Consider the following 22152-nt stretch of genomic DNA (forward strand, 5'->3'; position numbering starts at 1 on the left):
AAAAAGTACGTTTTTTAGTAACGGTATTTTTATATGAGTTGATAAAATAATTATAGTATTATTTATTTTTGGTATTATGTATATTATTATGATATTAGATTATAAAATGTTCATTGTTCTTATATATAATGTTCTTGTAAATTTAATTCCAGTCCTCTTTTTCTCTTTATTTTATTCATTAAGAATATTACGGGAAGAATATATTATACATTTCTAATTTGTTTTTATTTCTATTGTTTCAGGTGATGATGATAATAATAATAATGACGGAACCATTTGTGGAGAAAAACAAGACACAATTGGTTCATTAGAACAAAACTAAATCGAGGTGGATTAATTCAGAATAATGTGTGAGAAATACGGATGGGCACCGTATTATAACTGTGAATTAGTTTAGTGTGCGATGTTGTCTGCCTGTATTGCGGTTAACCAGGCGACAGGCACAAGGTTATAAATAAAAAGTAGTGTACTAGTGTAAAGATTAAAAAGTGTAATGATAGAACAATGATGGAGAGCAAAGAACAGAACGATATCATGGAGCCTGGACATAAACAACAACAGAGTCACGATTCCGGAGCGTATATCGATTGGGCAGCGGAGGATCCGTTGACTTGCATATCGGAGCCGAAATTCGCTAGCAACGTGAGCGGTGAATTCGTTACGGTTGTCGCGGTCGAACCCGCTGACGTTCCGTCACCGTTTGTGACTGTTCTCGCTATAGGTGACAACAATTCAAAAACATCAGAATCCGCAGCACCGGGCTCTGAAGACGTTTTGGTTTACCGTCTTCCGGGTGAAAGGTTAGGATTCGGTCTTAAATTTGAAGGCGGCCTTAAAACAGCGGAACGTGTCAGTCGACTCTTTATTCAGTCATGTGCGCCCGACAGTCCGGCATCCCGCACTCGGGCTTCTTGGGGTCCGTTGGCAGCCGGAGATGAAGTTTTAGAAATAGACGGTCTTCCTGTACGCGACATGACACGTATAGACTGTGTACGCGCTCTTAAAGAATCCAATGTTGTTATTAAACTTCGTGTGAGGTCCTTACGTAAGGACAACGTGGTAGTTAAAAGCGAAACAGAAGAACAATCCGTACCGCCGCCTATTCCTCCAAGAAAAATCCCTAGAAGAAGTTCGGCTATTAAAGAAACCAGCAACATCGTTTGTCCTCCGGACGGTTTCGCCGACTCCGATAATAGTGTCGCTTCTCGTGCATCGAACGGTAAACCCGTATCACCTAAAAGTAACGGTAGGCAAACCGGAGATAATACTCTGGAAGTCCCAGAACCCGAAGTATACATAGATCTATTGGCTCAAGAGGCGGAAGCGTTACCCGGTGAATCCGAATCCGACGACACAGGAAGTAGTATATCGACCGTAGTCGATCGCCTCTCATCCAATTCGAGCTTTTCTGACGTGAGATCGGTTACTTCCCTGGATATCACTACACCACCGACACCGACGACTAGTGGTTCTTGTCCGACTTTCGATCTGGATCGTGTTTTGGAACCGTTTTTACAGCTAGAAAGGGAATTCTCTTCCAGTGCAACGATAGTAGAAAATTCATTATTCACGAAGTTAGTGGCTTTAACCGAACCGCAACCTCATAATTCTCTAGCACGTACTTCTTCAGGTTTCAATGAAGAAACAACTGCCGCTCTTCAACCGCCGGAAAACTTCAAGGATTCTCCCGTACATTTAGAAAAAGAGTCGAACAAGGAAAATTCTTCAGAAGATATTTTTGACGAAAAAGAATGTGCAGAATATACATTCATAATGAAACCTGGTCCGAGAACCATTCATAACGTTTTATGTAAATCATCGAGCGAAGAAGAAGAGACCACGATCGATAAAATGGACGAGTTGGAAAGCGATTTGACTGAGAATGCTCCAGCACTTCCGCCTAAACCGACACCGCGTAAAGATCTCAACCTGAAATCAAAATTTAAAAGCGGTAAAAAACGACCGCCCCCACCACCACCTCCGAGAAGCGACCGGCCTCTTTGTCCCAATCCTCCGTTGGAACAGGATATTCCGAGATCGATAAAAGCAGGAGATGATTTAGGTGATAATGGAGATATATCTGATCACCTTCCTCGGCTTATAGATTTCGTACCCAAAGATCGCACCGATGTAGTCGTACCGAACGTTATACATCCTGAACAAAATCAACTGGAGTTGTTGATACAGCGTCAAAGGCTGCTCGAATTGATAAACGGTAAGCCTAATAACGACGAGATCGTTCAAGAGGAAAATAAAGTGTGCGTAATAGAAGAGGGAGGTGATGAAGATGAAGATGATATCACAGAAGAATGGTCGTTGCCCTCTGACACCGCGGACGACCTACAACATGGTATCCAGCTTCCACCGATTGGAGAAACTGAGAACGAGGGTGGTGATGAAGGAAACGCTAAAAATGTCGAAGAAATGTAAGTTTTATTAACTTTTTGTAATATCTTTTTATTTAGTTGAAAAAATCTAACCTTTATTCTATTTTTCTCTTTTATTTAGTAAATTTTGATATTAATCCATAACTTATTTATTAGAAGTTGAAGCTGATGAAAAGAAGTTAAATTCATTAATAATTTATTAAAAGATTATTAAAAACGTTTTTCTCTATTTACCATCATATTAATTTCTTTGAATCTCCTAAGGAATTTATAGAATTATTTAGAAAAATGTATTTTGTCTTTATTATTATTCATATTTATATAAACGAATTAGTCTCACAAGCGATGAAAGTCACTTGGACAAAAAATAGGATCATATATTCCAGTTATAGTTAATTTCCCTTCTTTTAAATAATAATAAAGGTTGTATAAATAAAATGTTATTTACTACATTTATAAAATCCAAGAGGATTTTTGATAAATGTAATTGTGACAAAACTAATATGGTTCAAACAAATCAAAGAAGATCTTACAATTACAGATATAAAAGATACATACACAGAAAACGCAAACTTATTCAGAAAGAAGGAATTGAGAAAGGAAACAAACAGAGTATTAATAAGAAATGATGATAAAAGAAAGAAACAAAAGCTTCAAAATGAAGGAGAGTTGTAAGAATATGAGTCCATCTAGAAATTACCTGTTAAACTTGTAATATAGTGACCGGTGATGATCCAAAGAAAAAAATATTTACAAAAAAAATGAACTACGATTTAGTAAAAAATCTCTCTTAGGACTCCCTTGTAGATTATGAATTACCTAACGTGCATCATATATTGCAGCATATCAATATGGATTGTGCATTAAAACCTGACAAATATTTCTAAGAATGTATTGTATAATAATTACGTACCTTTGTTTTTTTTTTTAGTTGATTGTTTGACAAGACCCAGAAGTATTTTACTTAAAATATTTATAATTGTAGGTGTTATTACATTTATTATTATTGCAATTATTTAAATGATTTGAAAGTAAAACTTAAATGAAGTTGAAAATAAAATCCACCTAGCTTTTCTTTACAATGGGATATTGCAAAAGTATTCAAATTGAATAATGACAAGAGTAGAGTACTGCAATTTTCCTTTCATCAATTTTAAGATTAATTTTGATAAATAACCTGTTGCAAATAGGATATCCGGTATGAATATTAATATTGTTTGTTTTAAATAGTTGTTACAACCTTGCGATAAAGATTTGTTATATTAGGCCTACGTGTTTAAAACAATTAAAAAGCTACTTTCTGATTAAATATCGTTTCCATTTTGCTTTTGTCTTAAGTATTTTGTAAGAGTAATTATTTTATTTTATGTTCGTCTATTATTTCTCAGCGTTTCCTTCATTATATACTTACTCGATACTGTTGTCAGTGTAACAGATAAAAGTGGGGTGATAACGTTTTGTTTAATAATCATACTTACTTTTCTCAAACTTATTGCTGTAAAACATATTGGTGGTATTCTTTAAGAACAACAATTTTAAAAAATATATATTTTTCATTATTTTAAATCATTTTTATAATTTGAAAGTGGGTTAATACCGAACACTCATTTTACAACATCACTCATGATAACAGACAAATAAAACAAATGTACTGCAATAGAACGAATCAAAATTTTAATTAAATGAAATTTCAATTTTAAAATTATTATATAAAAAGAAAATTTCATGTTAAATTATATGAAATATTGAAAGTGAAAGATAAACTACTTAAACAAACCAAGATTTTTTTTGTATATATGAATAATATGAATGATAATATATATGAATGACAGAACTACATACATCTTATTGCTTCCTTTTCAATGATATAATCCCTTTCTTGTGGTTGATGATATAACAGAGGTAAAAACTAGATTTTTTTTATATCTGAGTAAGATTAAAATAATAGAATTTTCATTTATATTTCTAACATTTATATAGCAATAAGGAAATTATCAGATAATATTTTAAAAATAATTAGATTTTCTCATTTATCGAAAAAAATGAAGTAATATATGATAAAAGTGATTAACAAAGTAATTATTAAATGATAAATTTCGATTGTCATTGTTTTTATTTGTATTAATATCAGTTTGTAATCATTTTAAAATAAGTACCGAAACTGTTATACTAAATTCACGTTTTACCAAAAAGAAAATCACGTTTCCACACCGAAATCACAAGTCAAATAAATGTAACTATTCAGAGGAATGATTGGTTTTAATTGATTGGGTTTTATCGGAATCGGTTTACATAACATGAAATTTGTGTATATGATGTTTGACAAAACTTCTTTTTCTTCTGATCTTTTAAAAAGGACTATTATTTTAATTATGGCAAACAGTTCTAGAATCAATTTCATTAGATTTTAATATTTCAAGAGATCCCATTTCTTTTTACTAATGTTAATCTAATTATTCGTCATGTCTGTTAATATGGATTGACTTTAATTATATCTGGTAATTATAACTTCTTTTGTTGTCAATCCTATGATTGATGCGCTGATCTTTCCATACATCACAACCGCCGGTTTGGTCTAGTGGTAAAACTTGTTATCGTAAATCAGCTGATATCGAAGTCGAGAGTTCTTAAGTTCAATTTCTAGTAAAGGTAAATTACTTTTATACAGATTTGAATATTAAATCGTGGATACCAGTGTTCTCTGGTGATTGGAGTTCAATTAACGACACGTCTCAGGAATGGTCGGCCTGAGTCTGTTCAAGGCTACATGTTTTCCGGTACATTTACAGTTACACTCCACTCGCTAATGATTTTAATTGTTGATGCGACTATAAATAAAAAGATATTATATTATTACATTTATCATGATTCTCCGCAAGTCCCCTTCAACTTCATGAAGTTCCACAGTTAGTATCACCCACAATCGATTTTGGCCTACCTTTAGTGTTTTTCTCTTCACATTACCTTTTATTATTGTTTAAGGCCATCATGCCTTTACAAGTAATCAATCTATTTCCCTTTTCTCTGCTTTAAAATATTTAGGAAATAAGGTTTCGCCATATCGACCCTCCTCAACACCATCTCATTGGACACTCTATTCACCAGTCGAACTTTCATCAATCTTTGGTAGCACCACATTTTAAAAGCTTCGGTCCATCTTTCCTCGTCAGTTAAGTGTAACTAATTAACGTTAATTAGGGTTTATCTTTTCGTATGATACTTGATAAATATTTATGAATTTCCCTTTACGTTTCATGAGCTTTAATTTTATCATATATGCGTATTAAGAAATATATCTTTACTACACGACTGTCCATAAAGGAGTGTAATGTATTTAAGGTATATGTATGTATTTCCACTCTAGCAGCTCAACGGCTGAACCGAGTTAGGTTATGATCCCACGTTGGAATCCTTATTTTACCGGGAGTGTCATAGGCTGCATAAATATATATATATAATAAGATCATATGATTTTTTGACGGGCAGTATGTTCGATCATTTGAGAATGTTCTTTCTTTTTGCTCTTATTTGCTGGTGTTGCTTCTTCTTACTTATTTTATATACAATTATACTATATACAAAATTGTCACTTGCACGCTCTTTATTATTCTGTATTAGTAACAAGAGGATTTTAACATATTAAAAGTTAAAAAATACGACTGCAAAAAAAATCATCGCTAACAAACATTGCTCTTAATATAAAATAATTGAAGATCTTGCGGTTGACAAATTTGTATATATTATAATTATTATTTCAAATTTTTATTTAAATATATATATATATATATATAGAGAGAGAGCGAGAGAGAGAGAAAGAGAGAGCCTATGACACTCGGTAACGTAAGGATTCCAACGCGGGGTCCATACATCAAAATCGGTTCAGCTGTAGTGCTGCTAAGGTGGAACAAACATACATCCTAAATACATTACACTCCTTTTTGGGCAGTTGTGTAATAAAAACACTAGTAAGACAACAACATCATACGAATGGGATACGAGGTTTCGGAATCGTTCAGAATGAAGCGTTGAGATGTGAGTTATACAAAAACGACTCTTTCATATCATAGATTTTTTCAAATAAGTTAAATTTATTTAAAAAAAAAATATATATATATATATATATATATATATGTATATATATATATATATATATATATATATATATGTATATATATTTATAAAATAAAAACGTTGTTCTTTAATACAGGCTAATTACACCATTTAATGTAGGATATATGTATGTATGTTTGTTCCACCGTAGCAGCTCAACGACGGAACCGATTTAGTTGTGCTACTTTGCGTTGGTATCCTTACGTTACTGGGAGTGTAATACGCTATATGATACATATATATGCTTATATTTATTTAGCCTATGACACTCCTAGTAACGTAAGGATTCCAACACGGGGCATACATATAAATCGGTTCAGCCGTTGAGCTGCTACGATGGAACATTCATACATACATACATACATACATCCTAAATACATTACACTTCTTTTTGGGCAGTTGTGTAATTATCCTATATTAAAGAACAATATTTTTTTTGCAGTCGTGTTTTTAATTTGTATTATTTATTTTTTATTCGCTTATTTAAATAATAATTAAATGTTTAGTTCAATGTTACAATGGTAATTTCATTGTTTTGTCTAGGAGGGTAGATCGATTGTTAATGTTAAGGGTAATAGACTAATGAAAGTTAACTGCTATTGTGTTTCTTCTTAACACCGCGTTAAGTTTATTGTACTCGTACATTAACTTTAATTCATTTCGTTGCCCGTCAAAACATTCGTGACCCATGAATACTACTTAAATTGTGCAATATTTTCTGCAATGGCCAATTTAATTTACATTCATTCTGTTACTTTAGAAAATAAAGTATTATGGTTTACACACGCCCCCATAAAGTTGAAAATGCCATAAAGCACGTTTTGGACCACCAATAGCGTATACTGTTTGGGACGAGGGGAACTATTACAGAAAGGCGTCGACCACGTACGATTGATATATATATATTCCGCACTTCGCACGCATGTCGTTTAGAAAGTATATTAAATTGAAAAAAATCCTCTGTTGTATTTGACTGGAACTAATTAAAAGCTACATCGTCCTGTTTAATAGTATTGCCTTCGTAATAAAAATTCTTTCAATGTTGCTGTTCATTTCAGACAGCAGGTGTACTGTGTGCTTGCAAAACAATCTCTTACGCACACCATATGCATTATACCGTTTGAATCACTTTGTAAGTTTTGCATTTAGCGTACGGTGACTGTTTATTGAAGATCCCGTCCTTAATTACCGGCCTTTTCTTTCTTTTTCTGTTTAGCCTTCGGAACCACCGTAAGGTATTACTTCAGAGCATGAATGAGGATGATTTGTATGAATGTAGTCTGAATGATTTGAATTTATTTTAGTATTGTACAGCCTCAGATCGACCGTTCCTGAGATCTGTGGCTAATTGAAACCCAACCACCAAAGAACACCGATAACTACCATCTAGTATTCAAATCCGTATAAAAGTAACTGCCATTAGTAGGATTTGAACCTTAGAACTCTGGACTTCGATATCAGCTGATTTACGATGACGTGTTCACCACTAGACCAACCCGGTGGGCCGGTAATTTTTATTTCCGGCTTAAAAAGTTTCTTACATCTATCACATTTCACTTCAATATATTTCTATAAATGAAATGATAATGGGAAATCACTTTATAAATATATAATATATTTACATAGCCCACCTAGTCTAGTGGTTAATTCGTCATCGCAAATCAGCTGATTTCGAAGTCGGGAGTTCTAAGGTCCAAATCCTACTAATGGCAGTCACTTTTATATGGATTTGAATACTAGATCGTGGATACTGGTGTCCCTTTGGTGGTTGGATTTCACTTAAGCACATGTCTTACTAATGATCGACCTGAGACTGTACAAGACTACACTTCATTTACATTCATCCATATCATCTGAAGTAATACCTTACGGTGGTTACGTAGGCTAAACAGAAAAAAAATTTACATAAATTCGTAATTTCTTGAAGGATTCTGGCCATCAAAACAAGAAAAAATGAACCTTTGTATAAACACATCCTAAACCCTTCGTGTTCCATTTATCTGCATTTATTTTTATATGGAATTTCATATTTTAAAAACGGGAAAATGTTTAATAAAATATAGTATACATTCTTAATCATCCATCATTTTTTACAAAATTTACTAATTTCGCATTTTTAGAGTTATCAGAATTTAAATATATATATATATATAAATTATATAATATTTAGAAAAAATTAGATGTGGATACCACATGAGTTCCTGATACGCCTATTAAATTACATATAAACATTTTTTTTAAATGAAAAGTACATAAAATTTTATTTCACTAATAACTTCTGATTTTTTAAAATATTATTTTTATTTATTGTTATTAGTGAATTATTATTTATTGTAAAAAATTTTTACAATCGAAGGTTAATAATTATTAATAATATTTAAAAAAAAAGTTAAAAAAAATAGTAAAAGGAGATGATGTCTGATTTGAACCGACGTACCTTCCTCTTGTAAGATCCAAATATTTCATTAATTAAAATTTTATTTTTCTATAACTCTGGAATCAATGAAATAAGTACCACTTGTCTATATTGTTGAAAAGCTCTCAATGAGGGCTTATTACTGCAGTTAAGAAAAAATCAAAAATCAAAACTTTTTGGATTTTGGGCTTTTTGGACACATTTCGTCTAGCCGTTTGAAATTAAACGGGGGAGTTGCTCAACAAGATGTTACAACAGTCCTAAATTAAAAATTTCAACATTCTACAGCTAATCGTTTTTTAGTTATGCGCGATACATACGTACATATGTACATAGACGTCACGTCGAAAATATTCAAAATGGATTCATCACATTATAAATTAATAACAGACTAATCTTGATAATAATGTAGCCAACACCCAACTTACTTCCAAAAAATATCTTTTTAACTTATATCAATCGAATTTATAATTTTTTAAGCCACGAGATTAAATTAATTTTCTTAATTCGCAAGTAGGTAATTTTCTTAAATCATAAATATAAAACTTACCAAAAAATTTACAATACTTATTCGGATACTGATAAATATTTCTCAGAATTTAGAATTACTTTTCAAATATAATTCTTTACACCGATAGATTTAAAAAAAAATTAAATCGATATAAAAATGTGAAACATTTTCCATTATGCAAAATAATAATTTTTTTTTCCAATGTGTACGTTGCAATCTGCCCCCACGGCCCATTGAGAAGAGGATGATGTGTATGACATGTAAATGAGGTGTAGTCTGGCACAGAGACGTGAGGTTAATTGAACCCCATTCACCAAACTATACCGGTACCTACTATCTAATATTCAAATTCGTATAAAAACAAACTAACTTTTACTAGGATTTGAACCTCAGAACTTTCGACTTCTAAAATCAGCTGGTAAACAACTGATTTGCGTCGACGAGCTAACCTAGTAGACCTGAATTCTGTTTTTTATAGGGATCCCATTTTAATACGAGACATATTCTTTTTATTCCACAACGAAGTCTACAGAATGAATTCAGTATAATACGAAAAACTACTAGAAATACTACTTAAAAATAAGTTGTGATTCATTTTGTTCATCACATCTCTTTCATGAGATCTAATATATGAATGAATGGTTTGAAAAAAAATATTAGCTCAACATAAATATGTTTGAGCATACAGTTATATGTAGAATAAAATGCCTTATATTGAAATATAAAAGAAACCTCATGTGGTAGGAAAACGATCGAATGAAAGTTTAAGCTTGATAGAATGTGATTTGATTTCATTTTTTGCATAGAGTTGAAGATGAAATTGTCCAGAGTCTAAGAGTTTCATGTAGATATCTTTAATGTATCAATTATTGCGGTGTTTTGTGCGATAGAATTAGAAGTAATGCAGTTTTACATATCGATCTATAAGCGCCATTTTATGAAAACAAGAAATCTATTCATTGAATAAAATATTTATTAATTTTTCCTCAACAAAATTGTACGTGTTCGTTCATCAATAAAAGGTCTCAAAGCATATTCCAATGTAATCAGAAAAGTATAGTGGCTGGACGCTCCGCTTTTTTGAACAAGCTCGTCCTTGATTGTAAACTCTTATATAGTGTTGTAAAATAATATGACCTGTTGTTAAAATTAAAAATAAAAAAAATTAGGTTAGTATTTTTATATTGAAAAATTTCGTTGGAGAATTTAAAATAGCTAGATTTAGAAAGTAGTGTAGAACATGGAATGAGTATTACATATTACACTTTTTTATCCAACTAGAGAAGAATATAAATGATGGTGTTTATTTTTTTTAGTTGTATTTTGTAAAAGTGTAAGAAACTTTGCTACGTTTCATACTTAATTTTATTGTTACAAATGTGTACAAATGCTGTTAGAAAGTTGTAGGATATCGATCAAGATCCGGACAGTAATTACACTCTATACTTTAATTATATATATATCTTCAATTTATACAAATACAAGTTTATCGAGTTAATGATAGTTAAGTTAAATCTTTTTTGTTGTAAATTTAAATTAGACAATCAAATTAATTTTTAATTAATTATCCCTGTATTTGTAACCTATTTTATAATTACAAATATTCGGGAAACTTTAAAAAACTTGACGTTGATATCAGTTTAGAGCAGCCCACGCGTATTTCAATTATATTTTATTTATGTAAATTTAAATGGTTTTGTTTTTCATTTAAGTTTGTATAAGATGTGTAATAAAAGATAAAAAAATATATTTAAATTAGGATTATTCGTAATAAAACTTTTTAAATCTATGGTTAGTTATCGGTTTAATTAAAAGAAAGTTCCGGAAAAAAATCTCATCAATTTTATTTACTATTGTAAAAATTATTAACCTAAGTCTAGAAAATCTGACTTAGCTACTGAATGACAGTTTTTAGTTACTATCGCCAAACCTAGTTATTTTTATTTACGGCATTACTTTTTGTTTATAGTTACAAGTTGCACGAGATTGTTCTTGTGAATGTCTACATTGTTATGTATCTATCGACTCGCTATCGTTTGATTAGTTGATTGTTTTTATTTACTATTTGTTTTTTTCCGTAGGGGAGGAAAAAGCTCTGCCACGCTCATTCTGACAGCAAGTGCGGAGCTCTCACCCGCTAAAAAACCTTTTCAGAGGCTGGCCCCATGATCATTCGTCTTTGGACTCCGTTCCTCAGTTTATCCGTTAATCCATATTCTGTAAAATTCTTTCCACATGCGCCTTTTCACGTATCATGGTGGAGACCACTGTCAGTACTTTATCCCACTTGTCCTTACTGCTAAGCATTACTCTTATTATATTCTCGCGTCCACTATTCCTTGCTACACCAGTGTGACTTTCAAATCTCGCTATCTTGAGCAGGAGGACACCACATATTCCACGGAGTCCTGTCTCCCACAATCATGACATTGATTGGTGATACCCCTACTCATCTGTTGTAAGTAATTTCGATAACACCCGAGACAGAAATTGTCTGGCCAGTGACAGGAATTAGGTAAACTCGAAGTTCGTGTCTCCATGGCTCCTGTCTATCCCACTTCTGACATCTCTGATGAGCTCGTATGTTCATCTAACCTTGGGTGTCGTTTGCCACCTTCCGTTCTACTCCGTGTACAGCTCATCTACTGCTGACCTCCTGTCTCTACCGTTCAAAATGAGGATCCTAGCTGGCAAATCCACCTGAGGAACCCCTGACACCATTGATACCGCCTGTGTGTTTATGGTTCTGTATCCTGCGATTTTCCGTAGATTAAGTCTACGTTGCAGCCTCATCAGTCGACTCCCATTTTAAGCCCTGGAAAGAGCTCCCTGCCAAATCTGCACTCCGTATAAAAGCACTGACGAGAGTACTATTTGTTTAATTATTGGTTATTATTTGTTTTTATAGTTTATGAAGAGAATGTAGATATATATATATATATATATATATATATATATATATTTTTTTTTACTTTCCCGTCCAGATAGCGCTGTAGCTCTAGAAGAGAAAGTATTATAATCGGTCTTACTTGGGCATATGCGGTTTTTACAGGATGTTGACGTTTTGACACATTTTTCGTTGGAGGAGGAAAACCACCGTCCGCTCTCAATATACGGTAGTGTCGAGCTCTAACGACTAAAAATTTCTCCCTTCTTCCCATAGGAACTGGACCTGGTTGCAAGGCATGAACACTGTTCCTACCTGAAGGGTGCGGATAAATAAACAGCTGGCTTCCAAGCAGCAGGATCTGGCGTTCACCGGGGGTCATCGGCAGATAACGACCCGTAAGGGCCTCTGTCGCCTACTCCGGGAGACTGGCCGTCCCACACTATTCATCCGCCAGCTTACCCTTGATAATCGCCGCGATCATGCACTCAATCAACGTCCAGTTCCTCCTGGACAGGAGCATACACTTCACAGTTTTATCTGCATTCAGTTCACTCAAATGCCGATAACAGTCCGACCTCGGCTACTCCAAATGTAAATATTCGAATATTGAATGCTCGAGGGGATCGACCGGTTCACAATAGACGCACAGGTCAGAGACCGTCCGGATAAACCTATTTAGGTACGAGCCGAAACATCCATTTCCCGTCTCAGGAACTGAGTCAGCTCGTACCCCACCTCATTGTAGTCCATCTATATCCATACTTTTTTCGCAGGGAGCAGCCGTCGAGTCCGAGCACCCTTACTTGAATCCACCCATCTGGTCTGCCTCATCAGCAAATCTTGTATTCGCTTTACATCCATCCCCCCTCTCCTCTCTACCTATTGCCGTCAAAGAACGTCAATCGGGGGGATGACCACCAACACGTTTTGACACCTAGGAAGACCAGAAAACAGGACGGAAATTTTCCGGATGTTAATGCTCGTGTGTGTGTGTGTGTGTGTTCGATGCTGACCTTTAAATCACCTTATATCTCCAGGACCGATTTTACCAAACTTGGTCAGAATACGTCTGACCAAGTATAAGACTATGTATGAGGCATTGATACTATTAAATATTCAACTGGCGAGGCTGAAGAGCAAGGTCATCCTTAGTATTTCGAGATTTCGCCTAATTAAGGTCATATTTTTCTTAGGCACATTTCTTAACGATTAAAAATAATATTTGCAAAAAAAAAATTTTACCAAATTGCATCCCCACACCAAAAAATACTCTAAATTACCTCTATGTTGCGACGTCATAAGTGAGCGGTAGAATTAAATAAGTTAATATTTAAAGGCTAAAAAAGTAAACCGGTTTGGTTGGGTCTCGAACTCGATCGCCCGGTTGTCTCGGTATCTAGTGCTATAAGACTCGCGGCTATACCAGTTTGCAGAACGTACAGGCAAAATTTGTTCTATATAAGTTGTGAAATTAAATTAGTTTAGTAAGTGCCGACCGTCGCCGCTACTACCGGCACACCCGCGCGATTTGAATACGGTGCGCGCTGTAGTTTGAATCATTGAATTTAATGAATGAAAAAATATTATATTTAAATAAAATGATGAATATTTTTAATTAAGTTGTTTGTGTGTGTGTGTATAAGCCGTGCATCAGAAAAAAAACCGTGTTCTCAGCTTTTTTACTAATGAACTTTTAAGAACATTGCTTACTGATAACATTTGTTATGGATTGACTTATGGTTTCTTAAGAACTACATATCCTTTGCTTATTATCAAAGGATTTACTTGTGGTTCCACTTAAGGAGCTCATTGTAAATATCCTAATTATGAAAGAAATAAAGAAAAAAAATAAACTTAATTCTCGTATTACTGTAACGTTAAGTGTAATATTTATATTTATCGAAAAGTGTTATAAGATTATCAGTTTTTATTTATCTTTTTTTTCAAATTTAAAAAATGAAAATAGATTATCTTTTATTATTGCAATTTTTTCGTATTATATATAGCATTAATAAAAAAGGTATAGAGACTAAGATAAAATTATGTGCTTATGATGGTTAATTTAATGATAGATATAAAAATATGGCTAAATAAATTACAAAATCCCAGTTACTTTCCATCTCTTACTGGATGGTGAAAGGTAAAATATATTGGCCTGTGAAAGGTTTATTATGATGCCAATGTATTTGTTAAGTCTTCGTATCAACCTTGTAGAATTATAAACCAATTAATCTTATATATATATATATATATATATATATATATATATATTTTGAATGTTTGTTTGTCCCGTATGCCTTCCTATACCATTCATTTGATGACGATGAAACTTTGGTGAGTTGTACACATGTCCGCGAAGGTTTCTGAATTAGTTTGGAACCACTATGTGGCGCTTTGTTTGGCGTTTTGAAAAATTATATTTATGGTCCGATTTGACTCATATTCAGAATATATATTAGTTATGTGAAAAGAAATATTTTTGCAAAAAATGGAAAAAGGGAAATAGGGATAAAGGGAAGAAAGGAAAAGAGAAAAACGGGGAAAACGGGAAAGGTTAAATTTTGTGAGTTCCGTAATGTTCAGTTTTTTAATTTTTTAGTAAAAACGTTCATTTCTGATCATTTAATATGTATATATATATATATATATATATATATATATATATATATATATACATACTCAAATCTAGCAATGGCGAACCATTACCGGGACAGCTAGTCTAATTATAGAGATCACTTTATAGTGAAGTTTTGTTGATTAAAAAAAATAAAATTGTGTTCATCTTTGTTAGCACAACTTTTTCCGGAAGTTCTGATAATAGTATTACCGTATAGTATTAAATGGGAGAATGAGTGAATATAGAAAAGGGTTAAAATAACTAATTATATAATTTGTCTGAGTATTAGGCCAAATTGCTAAAAACACCACTGCTTTTTATTTTTTCCTGTTTGAAATTTTTAGTGTCTTAAGACAGAATCCTTATGACGACACACAATGCAGAAGTTCTGTTACGGAACGGTCTCATTTAATTTTCTTTTTTCGTCAATATCTCGTTTTAATTGTTTATATTTGATCATTATTTATATTTATTTATTTGTTTTCATCAAATTCGACAATACATACCGGTTTTATTTATTTTATCTTTAAATATATAAATTATAATTATTTTTATTAGTAAAATAAAATAAAATCAGTTACAGCTAATAAAAGTTAAATGAAATTATTTACAGTTAATTAATTTTTTAAAATAATTATTACATTTTATTAAAATATATTTATTATTTTCTTTATTATAGTTTTTATGATTACAGTTTTATTAATAAATTATTTATAAATCATCAAAAATAAATAAATTATGTAAGTTTGTATCAAAATTACGAAATAGAAAAAAGTAATTTTATAGGTAGGTTAAGCAGAAGTACTGTTTTTAGTAGATAGATGAACGCTGTTTATAGTTTCGTATAATTCCGCTAGAGGTCAGACAATGTAGTAAACTTGTGTATTGAGAATTGAGTATCGTTATTGGTGCATAATTATTTTTTTGGGTGCAGTTGTGTTATCTACAAAAATAAGACTTAACTAAAATTTGTCTTATTATTGTTGCTTATCGTATTTATTATTACAAATTGAGATTAAATCATTTATTTTTGATACTTTTTGTGATATTATTAATAGTGAAATAATAATTTTGACAGAGTTGTGTTGCAACTTGGTTACAATAATAATAATAATTTATAAACGTAATAAATGTTACTGATGGTGTTATTTATTGAAGTAAAAAATTAATGAAAAATACATTTTTATTACTGTTTATACTGATATTGTTATATGAATTTCGAAACTCCAGTAATTTTGCAAATTATTTGCTCTTTTTCTTGAAAAAAAATCCCCTTTTCAGTAAATAAAATAGAATATTCTTTGTTAGAGTTGTCTTAAAGTGAGCAACCGAAAGTCTCCAAGTAATAACCTTTGAATTTCTTGCAAGTGGTAGGAGTTTCTTTACAAAGTATTCGCCATACTGAACTGTGCGACAAACCGGTGCGATTTAATTTGTATTGTACTGAGCCCCAGGCTACGTTGAACATGGGTGAATTAAAATTCTGCTCTTCATCGTTGTAATGCTTGTAGTTCAAAAGAATAAGAACATGATGGAACCAATTATGCGTAAACATTGAAATACTGAAGAAAAGATTTCCGGATTTCGAATCTTTCTGTTAAAGAATAGTTCGTTATTTTTTTGACGTGCAGCCAGCGTATTTTCATTACAGTATTCTTCATAAACAAAAATTACGTCAAAATATTCTTCATTTGAAAACTGTCATCTTTAGAAAGTGATACTTTGGCACTGTATTTTTTCCGTTTTGAAAGCATACAAAACCATTCAATTGAAATACGTCTATTTCAATTGATCAATTGATAATACTATCAATTAAAAAAAAAAAAATTATTTGTTTTTTCAAAACTGTTTCTAAATAATGAATTTTCGTTTTTTAACCATATTTTAAACATATCACAGTGAAATTTAAATAATAAAATTGTCTTAGATAATTTTTATTTTTATTTGTTTTTAGTTCTTTGTACAAAGTAAAGGAAATATTGTGTGGTGAAAAATTTCGGGTTATAAATTTCAACGGAAATATCCATTTTGACCATCCCTGAATTCATTTTGACTAGTTTCGGCGTGATGTCTGTACAGACATCGTTTTTAAGTTGTGTGAGATACATATCTCACATAAATTAAAAAGGATTAGGCGTAGGGTGTTGAAACTGTTGATTTAGGACTGTTGTAACATCTAGTTGTGCTCCTCCCCTTTTGATTGCAATCGACAGAATCAAAAGTGTACAAAAAAGCCAAAAATCCAAAAAAATTGATTTTGGACTTTTTTTAACTGCAGTAATAAGCCCTAATTGAGAGAGCTTTTCAACGATATACCGTAAGTGGTACTTATTTTCATTGGTTCCAGAATTAGAGCCAAATAACACTTTAATTAATGATATATTTGAATCTGTCAAGGGGAAGGTACATCGGTTAGAACCAGATTCATCTTCCTTTTTTTACCTCTTTTTTATTTAAATATATTAATCTATTAATAATTATTAACCTCCGATTGTAAATCATTTTTACGATAAATAATTCTATAATAAAAAAAATATATATATATATAAATAAAAAATATCGGAAGTTACTATGAAGTAAAATTTTATGTGCTTTTCATTTAAAAAAAAAATGTTATTTGTAATTTAACAGACCCTGTTTTGTTGGAATAATCTATTTCTAATGCAAGTTTAGTTCTAATGAGACGATTTTTAATATCCTTTTTATTTAATTTTATCTGTGGATATTCGCTAAATTTACATTAAAGTAATTAAAAGAAAAGACAATTACGAAATACTCAACCCAGTTAGGAATCGAACCCAAGACTTCAATATATTAGTGGTTTACCTTCAGGTATTTTTAAGAAGAAAAAAAAACAAAAAAGTTAGCTTCTTTACTACGTATGCATTTTTCTGTATTTATCTGTTGATGGGAGGAAAAGGCGCCCGCGCAGTAGGGGATAGCAACAGTCGTCCACCCACCCTTACCAAGTTAGCCGACTAGCCGTATAACAGTAGTTATTTTTTTATTTAGAACATCTGTTCTCTTGTAACGTAAATCCACGTAGGCTGGTTGTAGACAGTAACCGTCAGCTCTTAACCAGATACACCCTGAAATCCATTGCCTTAACTCAGAAGGAACAATAAACTATAAGATACGATTTTCCATGAGTTTTGGATTTGATACCGACAACATTAGATTTAAAATAACAAATCCATTAATTCTTATGTACTGTAATTATGGATATATATTCGTGTAATTCAAAGATCTGTTAATGTATGCCTAATAAGGAGTTTAGAAATTATTTGATTGAAATTCAATGGTGTTATCAGTATTATATTGTTTAAATGAAAAATATATTGTGATATTAATTATTACTTAAATTCATTACCCAAGAACGGATTTCGTTCTCGGGTACAACTGGTTCGGATGAATTTTACATTATTTTTAACATAAATCTGTTTAGATTTTTTTTTGAGTTAAATAAGAAAATGGATATATTCTCCAGTTTACTCAAAACTATGAAGTGTTTTGGTTTGTTAGTTTTTATGCAAAATTTTGTATTTTTATGATTGCTGTATTTCTACTACAGTTATAATGCAAAACAATTAATTTTTTTCCCACCGAAAGGGGGTAGTTAAATACTTCCATTTAGTTTCTCCTCCCTGTTGCAAGAGACATTACTGAAAGGAATGTAGTCGACTTTGGAAAATGCTTTACAGATATGTTTCTCTGTTAAGAATGCTACATTTTGTTTTGTTGGATGCTGATTGTATAAGTTTCAACGTGGGTAATGATCCTAGCAGCTGTTATAATTTTAAAATAAAGTATGTTAAGTTGATTTTTTGTTATTAATCGAAATTTTGATTATTTCTTGCCGTTAAGATCTCAAATATAAATAAGGACGTACTGGCAATACCAAGAGTGAATTGCTCAAAAATTTGTGAAAAAATACGTCGTTACTGTACATAAGATGTATCGTTTAGATTATTTAAAAAACAAATTATATGTTTCTAAGTGTACAATATTATTCCCCCAACAAAACAAAAGAAAACATATTTTTAAACTAAATCATTTTTCTTTCACCTCCATCATCCACTTCGGTGATATTAATAAATTATGTAGGCTCTGAGCAAAAATATAAAGAATTGTTTATAGTTTAGGATAGCTCTGTATGAAATCTTTATTTAATTTAAAAATTATACAAACGGTTAAATTTTAAAAAAATTATTGTTTATTTCTAAATTACAAGTGATTAAGTAAATCATCGTTAGTAAAACAATTACATATAAAATATTTTTGTTACGAAATTTTCAAAATAAATTCTAATAATGAGAAGAAATTATCTCAGTTTTAAAATTATACCACAATTAAAAATAAGTTCATCTTACTCATTAATATATTTATTAAATTGTTAAAAAAATTAAGTAATCTAGTTTTTGAATAAATCTAATATGAGTACATACGTAAATAATATGAGTACATTATATATGTACATTATTATATGAGTACATTATATAAATAAAATGTTGCGTATAGATTACATATAATACAAAACATTAATTTACTTTTCCTATTGTTATAATCAGTCAAATCAATCAAACTTTATTTCCTTTCAAAAAAAAAATATTTACACCAAGTAATTGTAATATACTACAAATATAAACGTTAAAAAAAATGTGGGTGGGTACGCTTTGTTGGATGTTATTCTAACCGCATTAATATATATATATATATATATATATATTATATATAGATATCGGTAGATAAATATATATATATTTATATATATACACGCATATGTACATTGTGAAAATAACGTAATCCTTTCGATTAAAAACTGGAGTTCTTTCTTTATTTTTGTATTTATCGAAGATTTGATTTACCCTGAATTCAGAAGTACTAAAATCTTAGTTAAAAAGTTAATTATGTATGCATTTCTCTCTCTCACTTTCTCATCGTGAATGTGTTAACTGCTATTCCATTTAAATGTCTTAGGATTTAATCAGCGATCATGAAATTTCGTGAGGTAACTTGAGCTTTTATTTAGTCGGATGAGGACGAAGGGGCGTAGGAGCGATGTGCTTCTTTTTGTGTTAATCAAAATAATCATCATATAAATTCTAATAAAAAGCATAACATATTACATATTTTAGAATAGATTTTCATAAAACCTCCTTATAAAAATTAATTTTTTATAAATTTTCTTTGTATATTTCAACCTGCCGAACCGACTTGAAAGCTTTGTCTACAATGTTTCCCCTTGAATCTTTGTTCTATATTTTTACTTTCCTGGTTCTGAAACTGTAGATCTATGCTGCAAGAGGAAATCATAGTAATCAGACAAAATGGGGTGTGGTTTTTTTTGCATTTCATGACGTTTCATGACCCTGCAACCCTAAAAAACAAAAAAAAAATGTGGAAAGTAATTTTCTTACTTAAGTATATACGAGTGTTGGCGTGTTTGAAGCTTGTTTTACTCGATAAACCGATTTGGATGAAATTTTGTTTTCAGACTTGTATATATGGGGCAATTGCGACTAAAATTTTAAGGTCAATATTTCCAGTGTGGGACGTTTTGAGGATTAATATTGTCAAAGTTTTTCAAATATAACCCCACTTTTTATTAAATTTAGTACCTGTGTGAATGATTATCTTGCCATTTTTTTTTAAATTGCCCTAAAATTCCCTCTTCCACAAAAATGGAAAAGGCTATATTTTTATTTATTGCATACTTTTAACCGAATTTTTTTTAATGTCTTTCTAGGCATAGTAGTACGGCTAGCTGCCTAAAAGAAAATACTTTGTGGGGAATATTGAAGGTGGGGTAACCGAACAAAATATAAAAATATCGGTTTTGAAATTTTGAAAACCTTGTTGGTTTATTTAAACTTAATATCATTAAAATTATATTATTAAAAATAAGATGTTTTTAATAATAACATTTAAATAAAATTTCATCATAATTCACCCATTCATAAAAAAGGAATTTTTTTTGGAAAAAGTAACTTTTTATTGGTTGTACATATTTTAGTAGAATTTTTATTAGTTTCTTCCATTTTACAGTCATCTTCCAAAATTTTGGAAGGTTATTTAGGAAGTGGGGAGCAGAAAAAGTTAAAAATTCAAATTAAAAAAATTTTTAAAGCCTTTTTTGGTTTATAACATATAATGATAATTTCATAATAAAACTTCATTATTTTACTCCACCTGAAAAAGTAATATTTTATTTTTTGTTTCAAATTTTTATTTACAATATGTTACATTTTTATTGGAACTAAGTAAATTAATCACATATATTCACATTAAAAAGGAATCCCCATTTAGACTCTTCAAATTTACATATTATTGCTATGTAGAAATTCTGATGGTAGAACATGGAACGTACAAAAGATGATTTTGTAGAACTGTACTTTCAGAAGTATATTAGAAAACAAATAGCAATAATAAGAATCACAAAAATTGCAGATTGATGAAACACTTAGAAATTAAAAACATAAACCAAAAAAAAAATTTAATGAATTTGAAAACAGAAAGAGTTGCACTATGGAATTACTAAGGTCCAGAACGTGTAGTCGTTTATGTCTTCTAAGATCCTCACCAGTGTCCAGAAGGTTTACGGCCAAGTGGTTAACGAGGAATTTCAAACTGAAACGTATTTCTTCCTTGACATACCGTAGACCCAAATTTCCGTAAATTTCACTATTTTTAGCAAACCACGGCGCCTCAGCCTTACACATCGGTAGTTTATCTGAAACCACTGTGTGATTTCAACATTTGCTTGCCATGCCCCATACTTGGAGCCATATTCCTTATTGGTTTCAAACTTCCTAAGTATAAAAGTAGCTTATTAGACAAAGATAACTCAGACCTGCACATTTCCTTAAACTTCACGGTTTTTTGCTTTCTCTTTTCCCTTACTTGAACCTTCCACGCCAAACGACAATTCAGGTGAAGACCCAGATACCTTACATTTTAGGTTACTTTTTTCATATATAATTATTTCTATAAGAATAAATAACCAATGCTAAGAAAGTACTATAAGTTTGTGGTCTGTTTTTCTGTCAAGATTAGGATTTAGGTAATTAAGAGTAAGTATTTCAATGTTGAGTTTTTTCGCGTTAGGATACATTATATTTATGTGTGTGTGTGTGTGTGCACACACACACACACAGACACACACACATATATATATATATATAAATTGTGAAAGTAAAGGTGTAAATTGTGTAAGTAAAGTTG

General features: G+C 31.1%; 1 protein-coding gene across 1 annotated transcript in view; it reads left to right on the top strand.

The window, feature by feature from the left end:
* Positions 1–22152, top strand: part of LOC142322190 (uncharacterized) — a 750399-nt gene that overhangs the window by 157636 nt on the left and 570611 nt on the right. Inside the window, exon 3 of the mRNA XM_075360980.1 lies at positions 243–2426. Within this exon, the coding sequence (XP_075217095.1) occupies positions 505–2426 (1922 nt within the window). The 5' untranslated portion in view covers positions 243–504. The remainder of the gene's footprint in view (positions 1–242; positions 2427–22152) is intronic.

Source organism: Lycorma delicatula, chromosome 3, assembly GCF_047948215.1.
Source record: "Lycorma delicatula isolate Av1 chromosome 3, ASM4794821v1, whole genome shotgun sequence".
Taxonomy (NCBI): Eukaryota; Metazoa; Arthropoda; class Insecta; order Hemiptera; family Fulgoridae; genus Lycorma; species Lycorma delicatula.